The 18,514-nt window shown below is 46.5% G+C and overlaps 1 protein-coding gene and 1 pseudogene across 4 annotated transcripts; both read right to left on the reverse strand.

Moving 5' to 3' along the window:
- Positions 1-798: 798 nt before the first annotated feature.
- LOC122888526 (olfactory receptor 2AT4-like) lies at positions 799-6,375 on the reverse strand. 4 transcript variants are annotated; one of them, XM_044223097.1, is made up of 2 exons: positions 5,200-6,375; positions 799-1,116 (listed from the first exon to the last, which is right to left on the reverse strand). In XM_044223097.1, the coding sequence occupies exons 1-2, from the start codon at positions 6,102-6,104 to the stop codon at positions 975-977; spliced, it is 1,047 nt and encodes a 348-aa protein (XP_044079032.1). In that variant the 5' UTR covers positions 6,105-6,375; the 3' UTR covers positions 799-974. The 4 variants fall into 4 exon arrangements, with proteins under 4 accessions (XP_044079032.1, XP_044079031.1, XP_044079030.1 ...); XM_044223096.1 differs by having other exon boundaries at positions 799-1,085; positions 5,169-6,374; XM_044223095.1 differs by having other exon boundaries at positions 799-1,109; positions 5,193-6,124.
- A 2,908-nt stretch (positions 6,376-9,283) lies between these two features.
- On the reverse strand, positions 9,284-11,145 carry LOC122888531 (annotated as a pseudogene).
- Positions 11,146-18,514: the final 7,369 nt, after the last annotated feature.

Consider the following 18,514-nt stretch of genomic DNA (forward strand, 5'->3'; position numbering starts at 1 on the left):
CCAGAGCCGCCTCTATTTTCTGAGGAGGCTGAGGTCCTTCAACATCTGCCGGACAATGCTGAAGATGTTCTATGAGTCTGTGGTGGCCAGTGCTATCCTGTATGCTGGTGCATGCTGGGGCAGCAGGTTAAAGGTAAAGTGGACGCAAACAGACTCAACAAACTGATCCGTAAGGCCAGTGACATTGTGGGGTGGAGCTGGACTCTCTGGCGGTGGTGTCAGAGAGGAGGATGCTGGCCAAACTACACGCCATCTTGGACAGTGTCTCCCACCTGCTCTATGACGTGCTGGTCAAGCAAAGGAGCACCTTCAGCGGAAGACTCATCCCACCAAAAAGCACCACAGAGCGCCACAGGAAGTCATTCCTGCCTGTGGCCATCAAACTATTTAACTCCTCCCTCTAAGTGTTAGTCTGTATGACCCTAAGTCACTAAACTGGACATTGAGCATTACATCTCCACCATAATTAATAATAATTGTGCAATATTCTGTGTGCTACTCCCGTGCAATATTAGTTTTCCCATGTTAGTTTTTCTTATTTATTGTTATTGATATTATATACCTCTATTACTCTCGACAGTACATGCACCTCCGCTTATTACTATTACTTATTACATATTTGGTTACATTGTATTTTATACTGTACTTTCATCATCAACCAGTAAACCCAATTGGTACTCGACACTTAGTTTATCTTATACTTATACCGACCTGATACTTAATTTATTTTCTGACCTGTTTTATAGTGTTTATAGTGTATCATATCATTTTCTAGTACTTTCTCCTGTGTGCACTGACATAAAGGCAAGCTACTGTAACAAAGAGTTTCCCTACAGGGATCAAAAAAGTATTTCTGATTCTGATTCTGATTCATAGCCTTCTTGACACTGATGACCTCATGGTTAAAACTGGTGACCCGTTTGGGACATTTCTGTTGACAGACATGAATAATTATGGCACACAGTTCAGGCTCTTTACTGACCGCACAAATATATTGGTACTAAATTATTGTTGTGTTTTATTAACCCTCCAAGGATAGCTTTTTGTTGGTATGTTTGTTGTGTGCCAATTGTATTTGTTCTTACCAGTGCCAGGGCTCTGATTTTGATCTCTTTGGTTTTCAAAGAATATACAATAGGATTGATGCAGGGTGGGAGGCAAGAGGCCAGCGACAGACTCAGCACACGCTGGTCCGGGTCAACGAGACGCAGATAAAACTCGATAGTAAAAATGGTAATAAGAGGAATGTAAAATACAGCAACAAGAATGATATGCTCAACACAAGTGGCGAGGGCTTTCACTCGACTGTCTAAAGATTTCATCTTGAATACAGTCACCAGGATGCTGACATATGACAGAAAAATAAAAGTAAAGGGTCCTACAAGAAGCAAAACAGTGAGAAAAGAAGCTGCAGACCACTGCAATGTGTAATCATTACAGGCGAGTCTAAACACAGGTGCATAGTCACAGAAATAGCTGAACACTCTGACAGAATTGCAAAAAGACAGCCGAGTCATTATAACTATTGCAAACGCAAGGATTCCCAGTGAAAAACACCAAGTCAGGCCGACAATACATGACATGCTCTGCAGTGTGTTGATTGAGTTCTGACGCAGAGGGAAACATATTGCGATCAACCGGTCATAGGCAAGTATAGCGAGTGCATATGACTCCAAAGTCCCAAAAGCATAGTAGACAAACATTTGTACCAAACATAAGTTGAATGGAATGAAATTGTCCTTAACGAGAAATATCTTCATCATGCTGGGAATAGTGCATGAGTTAAGGATTACATCAATTACTGCGAGGTTGACAACAGCCAAAAACTTTGGGTGTGTAAACAACGATTAAAGACAATTACATAGATCACCAAACTATTGAACAGCACTGTAACCACATAAACAAATGCTAGAAAGATGAAGTAGACACTGATAAAGGTGAAATGTCTCAAATCCGATGATATAAAAGCCTGGAGGATGAATGATGACAGAGTTGTTTAAAACAGTCCTGAGATAAGACATAGTTGAACTCCACAGGCTGCGTGTTGGAGGATGGCATCGGTTTAAAAGCTCTCCAGTCTAAAGAACAGGGAAATCATATCATTCTGTACATTAGACCTTTATAGAGGCTATAAACTACATGTATAACTTCCATGCCAGTTTGATCAGCACATTTAAATTCAGCAGTATATAAAATATATTCTCAGTAAGTTCAAACATGTATACATGTGCTAAAAATCAGTGAATGCGGTTTACCTGACGTTCTCTTCAGGATTGTTTAGCAGCAGCTCTGTTTGATGCTGCATCCAAAAGCAGCAAACCGATGACTGCATGTCTGACCTGTGTGCACTGGAAGATATACTTTTCTCATTGATCTCTTGAGATAAATCTTCCAGCTGATTCGTACACAGTCATTTTGCAATACCCTATTAATGAGATTAATATGATCTATAATGAGGTTGTAGCTTACTCTGATTAAACGTCTCTTGCATTCAAAACAAACATCTAATGATTGTTTTGAATAATGATTAAGTGAGTTGGAGCATCTCACAATACTCTTTTGGATACATGGAAGATTACAAAGCATTGCAGTTCCCAGACCCCTTTTATAAAACAGTGTTTTTTTAAAAGAAATATCACAGATTTTACAGTTTGGTCGTGGGAGACATAATTTATTCATATTTGTTGAATATTTGTATTTTTAGCTGTTGAGTTTTTGGTGTGCTAGATTTCCTAAACCTTGTCTATGCAGTCACTGAGCCATATACATGCCATGTATGGAGCACTTTCACTGAAATGTACTGATACTGGAATAAGTCAGTGAACCTCTCATTCAACAATTTGTATCCACCCTAAATCCTAAAATCAACTGAGATTCCTTTGGGATCTGTTATCTGCTTCTGTTTAAAGTAGTGTAAGATCTGAATCGCTGATTAAATATTTCTCCCTGACACAGTTAAGCCATTGCACAAACTGCTAACTGTTTTAGATATCTGTTTACTAGATTTGTTTTACTAAATAAAGATTATTTATCCCTGTGTGTATTATTGCCTGACTAAATTTAAACAAAGTGAATATTGGGTTTAACGTGGTATGGGTATCACTCGGACAATCCATTATTCATTTGTAATTCCAAAATGAAAAAAAAAACTTAAATCTGTTATTTGTTTCAAAACCCAGTACAAATTTGAGGTACTTGTACTTTACTTGAGTATTTCCATTATAATCATTTCAATTTTATTTGATTTATACAGTGCCAATTCATAACACAAGTTATCTCATTGCACTTTTCCTACAGAGCAGGTCTAGACCGTACTCTTTATGATATTATTTACAGAGACCCAACAAATCCCACCATGAGCAAGCACTTGGTGACAGTGGCGAGGAAAAACTTCCTTTAAGAGGCAGAACCAGACTCAGGGTGGACGGCCAGCTGCCGCTGACGGTTGGGTTGAGTGAGAGGGAGAGGGGGAGGGAGGGGAGGGGGAAGCGTAATGCAAATTCCGCCTATAATTTTAAAATAATAATAATGTAATGGTAGTGGTAAAATTAATATTAATAAAGAAATAATAATAGGAATGACAGTGATAGGAATAATCATGATAATAATAGTAATAAGACTAATAATAACAACTGTAGTGTCACGGACTAACAGGCAGAGGACACCGAGATGGAACTGGAATGTCTTTATTTATGATGACAGCCAGCAGTGGAGAGTGTGGAGATAGGTAGAGTGGATCTGGGAAGGTTTACCGGAGGGAAGCCACAGGAGACCTGAGAGACCAAGGAGAAATGGAGAAACCACGGAGGACTGGCGATGACACGGAGGACTGGAGAACACACGGAGGACTGGAGAGACCACGGGGAACTGGAGAGACCATGGGGAACCGGAGAGACACAGGAGTAGTCTGGTGTATGGAGTCCTATCCACAAAAGAGGTTGGACACTGAGTGTGGAGAGTGGAGTGATTTTATCCTGGGTGTGATTGGGGCTGATTAAGGGCAGGAGTGTAATTAGGAGCAGGTGTGGGTGATTATGGGCTGGTGAGGACATGACAGGCTGTGACAGTACCCCCTCCACGGTCAGCTCCCGAGGGCGAAACCCCCTCCCCGACGCGGTTGCCCGTCCCCAGGAGCACGCTGATCCGGGAGCCGGCTGGAGTCCGGTCACGCCAGGTGGACGATCAAGAGCTTGAGACGGGGAGGCCGTCGCGGACTCTGGCGGCCGACCAGGGGCTTGGAGACGGGGAGGCCGTCGCGGACTCTGGCGGACGACCAGGGGCTTGGAGATGGCTGGAGGTCGGAGAGGAGACTGAGAGGAGACCTCCGGGCGAAACCGGAGCGGACTGTGGCTGACTGCTGACCTCCGGGCTGGAAACCGGAGCGGACTCTGGCTGACTGCTGACCTCCGGGCTGGAAGCCGGAGAGGAGACTGGCTGCCTGCTGACCTCCGGGCTGGAAGCCGGAGCGGAGACTGGTTGACTGCTGACCTCCGGGCTGGAAGCTGGAGAGGAGACTGGTTGACTGCTGACCTCCGGGCTGGAAGCCGAGAGAGAGACTGGCGACTCTGGCAGCCGGGCTGGAAGCCGGAGCGGAGACTGGCTGACTGCTGACCTCTGGGCTTGAAGCCGGAGCGGAGACTGGCTGACTGCTGACCTCCAGGCTTGAAGCCGGAGCGAGACTGGCTGACTGCTGACCTCGGGCTTGAAGCCGAGAGGAGACTGGCGACTTTGGCGGCCGGACATCCGGGCTGGAAGCCGGAGAGAGACTGGCTGACTGCTGACCTCCGGGCTGAAACCGGAGCGGAGCCTGGCGACTCTGGCTGGCGGACCTCCGGGCTGGAAGCCGGAGCGGAGCCTGGGGACTCTGGCGGCTGGCGGACCTCCGGGCTGGAAGCCGGAGCGGAGCCTGGGGATTCAGGCGACTGGCGGACCTCCGGGCTGGAAGCCAGAGCGGAGCCTTGGGACCCTCTGGAGACGGACGGGGAAGGCTGGGACCCTCTGGAGACGGACGGGGAAGGCTGGAACCCTCTGGAGACGGACGGCGAAGGCTGGGCCTCTGGGCTGGAGGCAGGTGGCGGCGGCGGCTGGGCATCAGGGCTGGAGGCAGGCGGCGGCGGCTGGGCCTCAGGGCTGGAGGAAGGCGGCGGCGGCGGCTGGGCCGTTCTTACCAGTGCCAGGGCTCTGGTTTTGATCTCTTTGGTTTTCAAAGAATATACAATAGGATTGATGCAGGGTGGGAGGCAAGAGGCCAGCGACAGACTCAGCACACGCTGGTCTGGGTCAATGAAACGCAGATAAAACCCGATAGTAAAAATAGTAATAAGAGGAATGTAAAATACACCAACAAGAATGATATGCTCAACACAAGTGGCAAGAGCTTTCACCCGGCTGTCTAAAGATTTCATCCTGAACACAGTCACCAGGATGCTGACATATGACAGAAAAATAAAAATAAAGGGTCCTAAAAGAAGCAAGAAAGTAAGCAAAGAGGCCACAGACCACTGCAATGTGTAATCATTACAGGCGAGTCTAAACACAGGTGCATAGTCACAGAAATAGCTGAACACTCTGACAGAATTGCAAAAAGACAGCCGAGTCATTATAACTGTTGCAAACGCAACGATTCCCAGTGAAAAACACCAAGTCAGGCCGACAATACATGACATGCTCTGCAGTGTGTTGATTGAGTTCTGACGCAAAGGGAAACATATTGCGATCAACCGGTCATAGGCAAGTATAGCGAGTGCATATGACTCCAAAGTCCCAAAAGCATAGTAGACAAACATTTGTACCAAACATAAGTTGAATAGAATGAAATTGTCCTTAACGAGAAATATCTTTATCATGCTGGGAATAGTGCATGAGTTAAGGATTACATCAATTACTGCGAGGTTGACAACAGCCAAAAACTTTGGAGTGTGTAAACAACGATTAAAGACAATTACATAGATCACCAAACTATTGAACAGCAATGTAACCACATAAACAAACGCTAGAAAGATGAAGTAGACACTGATGAAGGGAAATGTCTCAAATCCGATGATATAAAAGCCTGGAGGATGAATGATGACAGAGTTGTTTAAAACAGTCCTGAGATAAGACATAGTTGAACTCCACAGGCTGCGTGTTGGAGGACGGCATCTGTTTAAAAGCTCTCCAGTCTAAAGAACAGAGAAATCATATCATACTGTACATTAGACCTTTATAGAGGCTATAAACAGTCACTGAGCCATATACATGCCATGTATGGAGCACTTTCACTGAAATGTACTGATACTGGAATAAGTCAGTGAACCTCTCATTCAACAATTTGTATCCACCCTAAATCCTAAAATCAACTGAGATTCCTTTGGGATCTGTTATCTGCTTCTGTTTAAAGTAGTGTAAGATCTGAATCGCTGATTAAATATTTCTCCCTGACACAGTTAAGCCATTGCACAAACTGCTAACTGTTTTAGATATCTGTTTACTAGATTTGTTTTACTAAATAAAGATTATTTATCCCTGTGTGTATTATTGCCTGACTAAATTTAAACAAAGTGAATATTGGGTTTAACGTGGTATGGGTATCACTCGGACAATCCATTATTCATTTGTAATTCCAAAATGAAAAAAACTTAAATCTGTTATTTGTTTCAAAACCCAGTACAAATTTGAGGTACTTGTACTTTACTTGAGTATTTCCATTATAATCATTTCAATTTTATTTGATTTATACAGTGCCAATTCATAACACAAGTTATCTCATTGCACTTTTCCTACAGAGCAGGTCTAGACCGTACTCTTTATGATATTATTTACAGAGACCCAACAAATCCCACCATGAGCAAGCACTTGGTGACAGTGGCGAGAAAAACTTCCTTTAAGAGGCAGAACCAGACTCAGGGTGGACGGCCAGCTGCCGCTGACGGTTGGGTTGAGTGAGAGGAGAGGGGAGGAGGGGAGGGGGAAGCGTAATGCAAATTCCGCCTATAATTTTAAAATAATAATAATGTAATGGTAGTGGTAAAATTAATATTAATAAAGAAATAATAATAGGAATGACAGTGATAGGAATAATCATGATAATAATAGTAATAAGACTAATAATAACAACTGTAGTGTCACGGACTAACAGGCAGAGGACACCGAGATGGAACTGGAATGTCTTTATTTATGATGACAGCCAGCAGTGGAGAGTGTGGAGATAGGTAGAGTGGATCTGGGAAGGTTTACGGAGGGAAGCCACAGGAGACCTGAGAGACCAAGGAGAAATGGAGAAACCACGGAGGACTGGCGATGACACGGAGGACTGGAGAACACACGGAGGACTGGAGAGACCACGGGAACTGGAGAGACCATGGGGAACCGGAGAGACACAGGAGTAGTCTGGTGTATGGAGTCCTATCCACAAAAGAGGTTGGACACTGAGTGTGGAGAGTGGAGTGATTTTATCCTGGGTGTGATTGGGGCTGATTAAGGGCAGGAGTGTAATTAGGAGCAGGTGTGGGTGATTATGGGCTGGTGAGGACATGACAGGCTGTGACAGTACCCCCCCCTCCACGGTCAGCTCCCGAGGGCCGAAACCCCCCTCCCCCCGACGCGGTTGCCCGTCCCCAGGGAGCACGCTGATCCGGGGAGCCGGCTGGAGTCCGGTCACGCCAGGTGGACGATCAAGAGCTTGGAGACGGGGGGAGGCCGTCGCGGACTCTGGCGGCCGACCAGGGGCTTGGAGACGGGGGGAGGCCGTCGCGGACTCTGGCGGACGACCAGGGGCTTGGAGATGGCTGGAGGTCGGAGAGGAGACTGGAGAGGAGACCTCCGGGCGAGAAACCGGAGCGGACTGTGGCTGACTGCTGACCTCCGGGCTGGAAACCGGAGCGGACTCTGGCTGACTGCTGACCTCCGGGCTGGAAGCCGGAGAGGAGACTGGCTGCCTGCTGACCTCCGGGCTGGAAGCCGGAGCGGAGACTGGTTGACTGCTGACCTCCGGGCTGGAAGCTGGAGAGGAGACTGGTTGACTGCTGACCTCCGGGCTGGAAGCCGGAGAGGAGACTGGCGACTCTGGCAGCCGGGCTGGAAGCCGGAGCGGAGACTGGCTGACTGCTGACCTCTGGGCTTGAAGCCGGAGCGGAGACTGGCTGACTGCTGACCTCCAGGCTTGAAGCCGGAGCGGAGACTGGCTGACTGCTGACCTCCGGGCTTGAAGCCGGAGAGGAGACTGGCGACTTTGGCGGCCGGACATCCGGGCTGGAAGCCGGAGAGGAGACTGGCTGACTGCTGACCTCCGGGCTGGAAACCGGAGCGGAGCCTGGCGACTCTGGCTGGCGGACCTCCGGGCTGGAAGCCGGAGCGGAGCCTGGGGACTCTGGCGGCTGGCGGACCTCCGGGCTGGAAGCCGGAGCGGAGCCTGGGGATTCAGGCGACTGGCGGACCTCCGGGCTGGAAGCCAGAGCGGAGCCTTGGGACCCTCTGGAGACGGACGGGGAAGGCTGGGACCCTCTGGAGACGGACGGGGAAGGCTGGAACCCTCTGGAGACGGACGGCGAAGGCTGGGCCTCTGGGCTGGAGGCAGGTGGCGGCGGCGGCTGGGCATCAGGGCTGGAGGCAGGCGGCGGCGGCTGGGCCTCAGGGCTGGAGGAAGGCGGCGGCGGCGGCTGGGCCTTGGAACTGGAGGCAGGCGAGCAAACGGGTTGGGGATGGGCTGGCGACCACATGTTTGGCGGGCCAAACTCCTGGCCGAACAGCGCCAAGAACTGGCCCAGAGAGTGGAGGACCGCCTCTTCCCGTGCCGCCAGGGATCCCGCCCAGTACAGCGCAGGGCCGGCCAGCCCCCTGACTTTGGATCCACCCTCCTAAAATAAAATGAGCATCCTGCAAGGTCTGTAATCTGCTTTTGTTGGCCTGAAAAGCAGAATTACTGCAATTTTAAATTGTAAACTTAGTGTCTCAGGGTTATCTCCTGAGCAGGCCATCTAGCCAGCAGGGAAGGTTTCTGTTCTTTCTGTGTAGTGTGGAAAGTTACCATGCAGTCTTTAAAAGTCTGAACCTGGATCTGGATTTGGCATGCACACCGTTCCTGATGCTCAGTCATGTACTTCTTAGTGGCTCGGTATAGCTCAGCACAACCAAATAGACCTAGCTCCTTTAAAATATATATTAATATTTTTATTCATCCAATAAAAGCACACATTGGATTAGAGCTAAAATGAATGTGCAGACACAATTAAATAATATTTATTGAGAATTTTATGTGCTGGGATTCATTTGTAGTTTCACTAACAAGAGGATAGTTTTCCTGCTATGTCTGTCTGCCCAAAACCTTCTTCAGTAGAGTACGAGGAGCAGCAGTCACCTTCTCCAAAGATATTTATTGAAATGCTTACGTAGTATGCACCTTTCTATTTACGAGATAACCCTCACATAAATGGCCTGAACACATCGGCCTATGTGGCGCAACCAGTGTGTAAAGTATCAATGATGAAAAAAAGATTAAAGATTGTATATACAGTTATAGCACATTGGCCCAGAATTATCAGGGTATTCATAATAAATGTAATGCCTGTAAAAAGTCAGATATGTAGGAAACAAAAGACAGACAAGTTTTTCAACACCTATGGAATACAGCTAAGATAGGTATGCATATAATATTACATATAATGCAACTTTAATTAAATCACATTCAAATTAAATTGTGTGGTTTGCAGTAAAGTACCCTGTTCATAGCCTTCTTGACACTGATGACCTCATGGTTAAAACTGGTGACCCATTTGGGACATTTCTGTTGACAGACATTAATATTTATGGCACACAGTTCAGGCTCTTTACTGACTGCACAAATATATTGGTACTAAATTATTGCTGTGTTTTATTAACCCTCCGGGGATAGCTTTTTTGTTGGTATGTTTGTTGTGTGCCAATTGTATTTGTTCTTACCAGTGCCAGGGCTCTGGTTTTGATCTCTTTGGTTTTCAAAGAATATACAATAGGATTGATGCAGGGTGGGAGGCAAGAGGCCAGCGACAGACTCAGCACACGCTGGTCTGGGTCAATGAAACGCAGATAAAACCCGATAGTAAAAATAGTAATAAGAGGAATGTAAAATACACCAACAAGAATGATATGCTCAACACAAGTGGCAAGAGCTTTCACCCGGCTGTCTAAAGATTTCATCCTGAACACAGTCACCAGGATGCTGACATATGACAGAAAAATAAAAATAAAGGGTCCTAAAAGAAGCAAGAAAGTAAGCAAAGAGGCTACAGACCACTGCAATGTGTAATCATTACAGGCGAGTCTAAACACAGGTGCATAGTCACAGAAATAGCTGAACACTCTGACAGAATTGCAAAAAGACAGCCGAGTCATTATAACTGTTGCAAATGCGCAGCGATTCCCAGTGAAAAACACCAAGTCAGGCCGACAATACATGACATGCTCTGCAGTGTGTTGATTGAGTTCTGACGCAAAGGGAAACATATTGCGATCAACCGGTCATAGGCAAGTATAGCGAGTGCATATGACTCCAAAGTCCCAAAAGCATAGTAGACAAACATTTGTACCAAACATAAGTTGAATAGAATGAAATTGTCCTTAACGAGAAATATCTTTATCATGCTGGGAATAGTGCATGAGTTAAGGATTACATCAATTACTGCGAGGTTGACAACAGCCAAAAACTTTGGAGTGTGTAAACAACGATTAAAGACAATTACATAGATCACCAAACTATTGAACAGCAATGTAACCACATAAACAAACGCTAGAAAGATGAAGTAGACACTGATGAAGGGAAATGTCTCAAATCCGATGATATAAAAGCCTGGAGGATGAATGATGACAGAGTTGTTTAAAACAGTCCTGAGATAAGACATAGTTGAACTCCACAGGCTGCGTGTTGGAGGACGGCATCTGTTTAAAAGCTCTCCAGTCTAAAGAACAGAGAAATCATATCATACTGTACATTAGACCTTTATAGAGGCTATAAACTACATGTATAACTTCCATGCCAGTTTGATGAGCACATTTAAATTCAGCAGTATATAAAATATATTCTCAGTAAGTTCAAACATGTATACATGTGCAAAAAAATCAGTGAATGCGGTTTACCTGATGTTCTCTTCAGGATTGTTTAGCAGCAGCTCTGTTTGATGCTGCATCCAAAAGCAGCAAACCGATGATTGCATGTCTGACCTGTGTGCACTGGAAGATATACTTTCCTCATTGATCTCTTGAGATAAATCTTCCAGCTGAGTCTGACAAAGTCATTTTGCAATACTCTATTAATGAGATTAATATGCTTACTCTGATTAAACGTCTCTTGCATTCAAAACAAAATCTATTTATATATAGTTTTGAATGATGATTAAGTGAGTTGGAGCATCTCACAATACTCTTTTGGATACATGGAAGATTACAAAGTGAGCAAACAGCAAAGTATTCCCTAAAGACACATGTATCATTAAACAGGAATGTTAATATACGTATTATACGAAAATACATACTGCTCTTTGGAGTCACCAGCTTATGTTGTTCTTGATATTGCTTTGATTTCTTGCATTGCAGTTCCCAGACCCCTTTTATAAAACAGTGGTTTTTTAAAAGAAATATCACAGATTTTACAGTTTGGTAGTGGGAGGCATCATTTACTCATTTGTAGTTTTAGCTGTTGAGTTTTTGCTGTGCTAGATTTTCTAAACCTTGTCTATGCAGTCACTGAGCCATATACATGCCATGTATGGAGCACTTTCACTGAAATGTACTGATACTGGAATAAGTCAGTGAATCTCTCATTCAACAATTTGTATCCACCCTAAATCCTAAAATCAACTGAGATTCCTTTGAGATCTGTTATCTGCTTCTGTTTAAAGTAGTGTAAGATCTGAATCGCCGATTAAATATTTCTCTCTGACACAGTTAAGACACACAAACTGCTACTGTCAGATTGTCAGCTGGCAAATACAGGACACGGAGGTAAGTGCAGATATGAGGGAGGTTTATTGCAACAGTTGGAGTTATAAACAGGTGGAGCAAAATGGTAGACAACTTAGGCAAGAACTAGGAATGTCTACGAGAGTCTTATCTGTAGTAGAAGTCCGTTCTGTTCACTGGAAGTTACGGGGAGCAGGAGAACCAGGAGACGAGGGCACACACAGGCGGAGGGGAATCCAAGTGCACGCGGTGATCTGCAGTAGATAAGTCAGTCGGGTAGAACCTCATGGTATGGTTGAGACCAGACAGTGAGTGATCTGGGGGAGTGTTGCTTTATAGTGCAGTGGGGTGATTGGTGGCAGGTGTGTATAATCAGTATTCAGGTGATTGGGATCTAATGAGTGCGGTGGGTGGAGCCGGTGGTGTCTGTCGGCTCCTGACCGTACCCCCTCCTCCAGGGGCGGCTCCTGACGCCCTCTGTCTGTGACGGGGTCGGCCTCGGCTTCTGGGTGCAGGATGATCCGGATGAGCCCGGTGAAAGTCAGCCAGTAGAGCGGGGTCGAGGATGTCGTCTCGCTGAACCCAGGATCTTTCCTTGGGCCCGTATTCTTCCCAGTCAACCAAGTACTCGAGTCGGCCGCTCCGTCACCTGGAATCCAGGATCTTATCCACCCGGTAGATCAGAGGTTGTTTGATTATGTTTGGAGGAGGAGATATGGGCGGCTCATCGGGTTCTGTGGAAAAGGGAGACACAGGTTTAAGGAGTGATACATGGAATAAGGGGTGAATGCGGTACCTCGGGGGGAGCTGGAGACGGTAGGTGACTTCGTTAATCTGCCTCTCGATGGTGAAGGGACCTATGTAGTGGGGACTCAGCTTAGGGCAGGGCTGGCGGAGACGTAGGTCCCGGGTGGAGAGCCAGACACAATCCCCTCTGCGAAATGCTTATGTCTCCGCACAGCATGCCGCAGGTGTATATGGGCTGAGTCCCACACTCTCTCGCTCGAAACCAGTGGTCTATCGCTGGAACCTCCGATGGTTCCTCTGGAACAATGGGGGTTGGTACCCGAGCATGCACTGGAACGGGGTGAGGCCCGTGGTGTTCTGTTCGAGAGAGTTCTGTGCGTACTCGGCCCAAGGGAGGAAGCGGTTCCAGCTGGTCTGATTGTTATGACAGTAGGTCTGAAGACATCTCCCTATCTTCCACTCATTCTGGGCGTTGGTCTGAGGATGATATCCGGATGAGAGCTTGACTGATACGTTGAGGAGCTTGAAAAAGGCGGTCCATACACGTGAGGTGAACTGTGGTCCACGGTCTGAGACGATCTCTTCAGGGTTGCCAAAGTTGCGGAACAACTGGTGGAAACGGGCTTCTGCGGTTTCTAGTGCGGTAGGTAGTCCACGCAAGGGAATGAGTTTGCAGGCCTTGGAGAAGCGGTCACCGCTACAAAGATACAGGTGAAACTGTCTGATTTAGGCAAGTCTGTGACGAAAGCGACTCTGACGTGGGACCAGGGCTGTCATGGAATGGGGTACCAGTTTGCCGATGGGAAGTTGACGTGAGGTTCAGGCGATGGCAAAGACTGAGCATCCATCCACGTATTGGGAGATATCCTAGACCATACTGGCCCACCAGTAACGAGCCTGGAGGAGCGAGAGAGTTCGCTGGCTGCCTGGTGTCCAGGGAAGCATGCACAGAGCCCAGAAGGTCTTTACTTAAGCTGGTCGGGACGTAAACCTTACCCCGTGGGCCTCCCAGCAGAGTGGGTTCGGAAGCTGTGGCGGCCCGTATCTGGTCATCCAAGTCCAAGTCATCAAGTGGATGGGGCTTACGAGTATGGCTGGAGGGAGGATAGGCTCAGGTGTTGGGATTCCTTGGGGGTATGGATTCTTGAGAGGGAGTCTGCTTTGACGTTCTTTTCTCCGGGTTTATAGGTGATTGTGAAGCGGAAACGGGTGAAGAAGAGGTCCAGCAGGCTTGGTGAGGGTTGAGTCTCTTGGCTGAATGGAGGTATTCCAGGTTTTTATGGTCAGTAATCATGGAGAACGGGTGATTAGCTCCTTCCAGCCAATGCCTCCACTCCTCCAGTGCCAACTTGATTGACAGCAGCTCCCGGTTGCCGATGTCGTAATTCCGCTCTGCCGGGTCAGCTTCTTGGAGAAGAAGGCACACGAACGGCATCACCGGATATTCGTAGTGGCCAGAAGGGGTGATGAATGGCGTCTTCCATTCGTCCCCTCCCAGATCCGAACGAGGTTGTAGGCATTTCGCAGATCCAGTTTGGTGAATATGCGAGCCCCACAGAGTTTCTCAAGGACAGCAGGGACCAGAGGAAGAGGATAGGGAGTTTGACGGTTTGACTGTTGAGGACCGGTAATCAATGGTGGGCCGCAAGCCTCTGTCCTTCTTGCCCACAAAGAAGAAGCTCGACCTTGCGGGTGAGGTGGAAGGTCGGATGAAGTTCTGATGGAGAGCCTCCTGGACGTAATCTTCCATGGCCTTGCGCTCCGGGATGGACATGGGATATACACGTCCTTTGGGCGCTGTGGCCCCAGGCAGCAGGTCTAGGGCACAGTCCCATGGCCGATGTGGTGGTGAGAGGGTGGCTGCCTGTTTGCTGAAGACATCCTGGAACGCCACATAGTCAAATGGGATGTCGAGGTCTGGTGGTGGGTCGCTACTCGGGTGGAATGTACGTGGACGGGGGAGTGACTGACCAGAGGTTTGGGAATAGAGGAGATACACTGTTGAAAGCAGGCTGGACTCCCATCTGACTTCAGGAGAGTGTTGAGTGAGCCATGGGCGTCCCAGGATGATGTCTCACGGTGGGTCCCTCCAGTACCAGGAAGGAGATTTGTTCACTGTGCAGACAACCCACATGTAGGGTGATGGACGGTGATTGATATTTGACTCTTCCACATCCTAGCGGCTTTCCCTGGATTGTTTCGATTTTCAACTCGGCATGACGTTGAAACAGTAACTCTAGGCATTTCAATAATGACGGTGTGAGATGAAGTTGCCAGAGGAGCTTGAGTCAAGGAGGGCACGTACTGCAATGACAGAATGTGGGGTGAGTAGTTGGACCTCGAGAAGAGTTCATTTAGAAATGGCAGGATAACTATGGATGGTACTCACCGCAGGACATGGAGGACGGGTTGGGCATGCTCTGATCTGGTGCCCAGGAGCCCCACAATACAAACACCAGCCCTGGGTAAGATGGCGTGCACGTCCTTGGGGTGAAAGACGGCTGGTGTCAAGTTGCATGGGTTCTGGTACTGGAGGACAGGCCTTGGGTGAGAGCGGTGAATGGGCTGTTTCCTCTGGTAGGCATGCGGTCAGTAACTGAGCAATTTTCATAATCATGATAATAATAGTAATAAGACTAATAATAGCAACTGTTGTAGCAGTTGTCTAGCAGGAACAGCAGGTGGCCCTCAATCATCGATCCAGTCTCTGCAGCTCCGAGAGAGACGAGAAAGCACATAACTACAGGAGAGAGAATATGTTGAGTTAGTAACATGCATTAATGGGATAAAAATGCATACAGATGGAGAGGGAGAGGAGGAGAGATGAAAGCGATGCATCATGGGAAGTCTCCCGGCAGTCTAGGCCTATAGCAGCATAACTAAGGGATGGTTCAGGACTCCCCCAAACCAGCACTAACTATAAGCATCATCAAAGAGGAAAGTCTTAAGCCTACTCTTAAATGTGGAGATGGTGTATGCCTCCTGAACCCAAACTGGGACCTGATTCCACAGGAGAGGAGGTTGATAACTGAAGGCTCTGGCTCCCATTCTACTTTTGGAGACTCTAGGAACCACAAGTAACCCTGCATCCTGGGAGTGCAGTGTTCTAGTCGGATAATAAGGTATTATGAGCTATTTAAGATACAATAGTGCCTGACCATTAAGAGCTTTGTAGGTGAGGAGAAGGATTTTCAATTCTATTCTGGATTTTACAGGAAGCCATATGCAACTTTATATCTCTACTTAACTACATCTCCAAGGCAAATTTTGACTCCACTACATTTGTCTGACAGCTTTAGTTACTTTTAAGATTATAATATTTCAAACCCCTCCTCCTAAATTAAAAATTTAATTTAAAACCTACCTTGTCTGGAAAATGCACTGTCACAAAGAAACTTTGCTGTTTTTCTGAGCTCAAGAAAAAGACTTTTTAGAGATAAGTGGTTCTCACAGGACAGCGAAAATACTTACGTAATGATCTTATAGTATATGATGCATTGCAATAGATTAAACTACCCAACAGTATAAAAAGTAGTTAAGATTAGCTCAGTCTCACAATCAACAGCATGGCCATTTTCCCCCCCCTGACTTTGGATCCACCCTCCTAAAATAGGTCTGTAATCTGCTTTTGTTGGCCTGAAAAGCAGAATTACTGCAATTTTAAATTGTAAACTTAGTGTCTCAGGGTTATCTCCTGAGCAGGCCATCTAGCCAGCAGGGAAGGTTTCTGTTCTTTCTGTGTAGTGTGGAAAGTTACCATGCAGTCTTTAAAAGTCTGAACCTGGATCTGGATTTGGCATGCACACCGTTCCTGATGCTCAGTCATGTACTTCTTAGTGGCACAGTATAGCTCAGCACAACCAAATAGACCTAGCTCCTTTAAAATATATATTAATATTTTCATTCATCCAATAAAAGCACCCATTGGATTAGAGCTAAAATGAATGTGGTAAAGCCACTTAAATCAAGAATCAAGAATCTATTCTTCAAACAGACATAAAGCACACAGGGATGAAAAGTTCACACATTTAATGCAGGAAATCTTCAAATGAGTTTTTTCTTTTAACATTTCAGCTTACTGTGAAAGCTTTTTACAGTCAGACCATTTTATTCCAAAATGTTGAAAATCCCTTGAATGAATACAACTAATTGCATGTGATAACCACATGATATCAGAGGTCAGGACACACATCTTTATGGGGAGTGTGCTTCTTACTATAGATCATCATTTGCTCTGAAAGTGTACCTTATGCATGATGCCATGATCTTGTTTTAGGCCTACATGCCCCGCCAGAGTGATCATTCTGGGGCTTGTTTTCATCAGCAAAACGTCTCGTCAAAAATAACATTACTGAGCAGTTGAAGCAGCTTCAAATTTGAGAGATTAAGTTTTGAAAATGAATTGTTTTAATGAAATCTCATCACAATGTCACAATTTTTCCATACCTACATCTTTGAAGATTCACAAAACATATAGATATTAGAAAACAAACCTGCAGACACAATTAAAGAATATTTATTGAGAATTTTATGTGCTGGGATTCATTTGTAGTCTCACTAACAAGAGGATAGTTTTCCTGCTATGTCTGTCTGCCCAAAACCTTCTTCAGTAGAGTACGAGGAGCAGCAGTCAGCTTCTCCAAAGATATTTATTGAAATGCTTACAAACTATGCACCTTTCTATTTACGAGATAACCCTCACATAAATGGCCTGAACACATCGACCTATATGGCGCAACCAGTTTGTAAAGTATCAATGATGAAAAAAAAGAATAAAGATTGTATATACCATTATATCACATTGGCCCAGAAATATAAGGGTATTCATGAAAAAAGTCAGATATGTAGGAAACAAAAGACAGACAAGTTTTTCAACACCTATGGAAAACAGCTAAGATGGGTATGCATATAATATTACATATAATGCAACTTTAATTAAATCACATTCAAATTAAATTGTGTGGTTTGCAGTAAAGTACCCTGTTAGCGTTAGCCCCGGGGTGCTAAAAGCCTGTGCCCCCCAGCTATGTGGAGTCCTTCAACATGTCTTCAACCTAAGCCTGAGTCTTCAAAGGGTCCCCATTCTGTGGAAGACATCTTGCCTCGTTCCTGTGCCCGAAGATGCCACGCCCCAGTGGCTCCAAGGACTACAGACCGGTGGCACTGACCTCCCACATAATGAAGACCCTGGAGAGACTAGTGCTGGAACAGCTGCGGCCCATGGTTAGACCTCTCCTGGACCCCCTTCAGTTCGCCTACCAGCCCCGGCTGGGAGTTGAGGACGCCATCATCTACCTGCTTAACCGCATCCACACCCACCTGGACAGGCCGGCAAGCACGGCGAGGATCATGTTTTTTGACTTCTCCAGTGCTTTCAACACCATCCGGCCTGCCCTGCTGGGAGAGAAGCTGGCAGCGATGCAGGTGGATGCCCCCCTTGTGTCCTGGATTGTGGACTACCTGACTGGCAGTCCACAGCACGTGAGCCTGCAGCACTGTGTGTCGGACAGCGTGGTCAGCAACACTGGGGCCCCTCAGGGGACTGTCCTCTCTCCCTTCCTCTTCACCATCTACACCCCAACTTCAGCTACCACACAGAGTCCTGCCACCTTCAGAAGTTTTCTGATGACTCTGCTGTGGTGGGATGTATCAGCGGTGGTGATGAGACGGAGTACAGGGCTGTGGGGGGTAACTTTGTTTCATGGTGTGAGCAGAACCATCTGCAGCTCAATGCGACAAAGTCAAAGGAGCTGGTTGTAGATCTACGGAGAGCCAAGGCACCAGTGACCCCGGTTTCCATCCAGGGGGTCAGTGTGGACATTGTGGAGGACTACAAGTACCTGGGAGTACACTTAGA

The sequence above is a fragment of the Siniperca chuatsi genome, linkage group LG14 (assembly GCF_020085105.1).
Source record: "Siniperca chuatsi isolate FFG_IHB_CAS linkage group LG14, ASM2008510v1, whole genome shotgun sequence".
Taxonomy (NCBI): Eukaryota; Metazoa; Chordata; class Actinopteri; order Centrarchiformes; family Sinipercidae; genus Siniperca; species Siniperca chuatsi.

Bases quoted from the DNA above. Each gene is read 5' to 3' on its own strand.
- LOC122888526 (XM_044223097.1), bottom strand. From the start codon at position 6,104: ATGTCTTATCTCAGGACTGTTTTAAACAACTCTGTCATCATTCATCCT. The intron at 1,117-5,199 runs CAAAGAGATCAA...TTCTTTGAAAAC, and splicing joins ATTGTATATTCTTTGAAAAC to CAAAGAGATCAAAATCAGAG.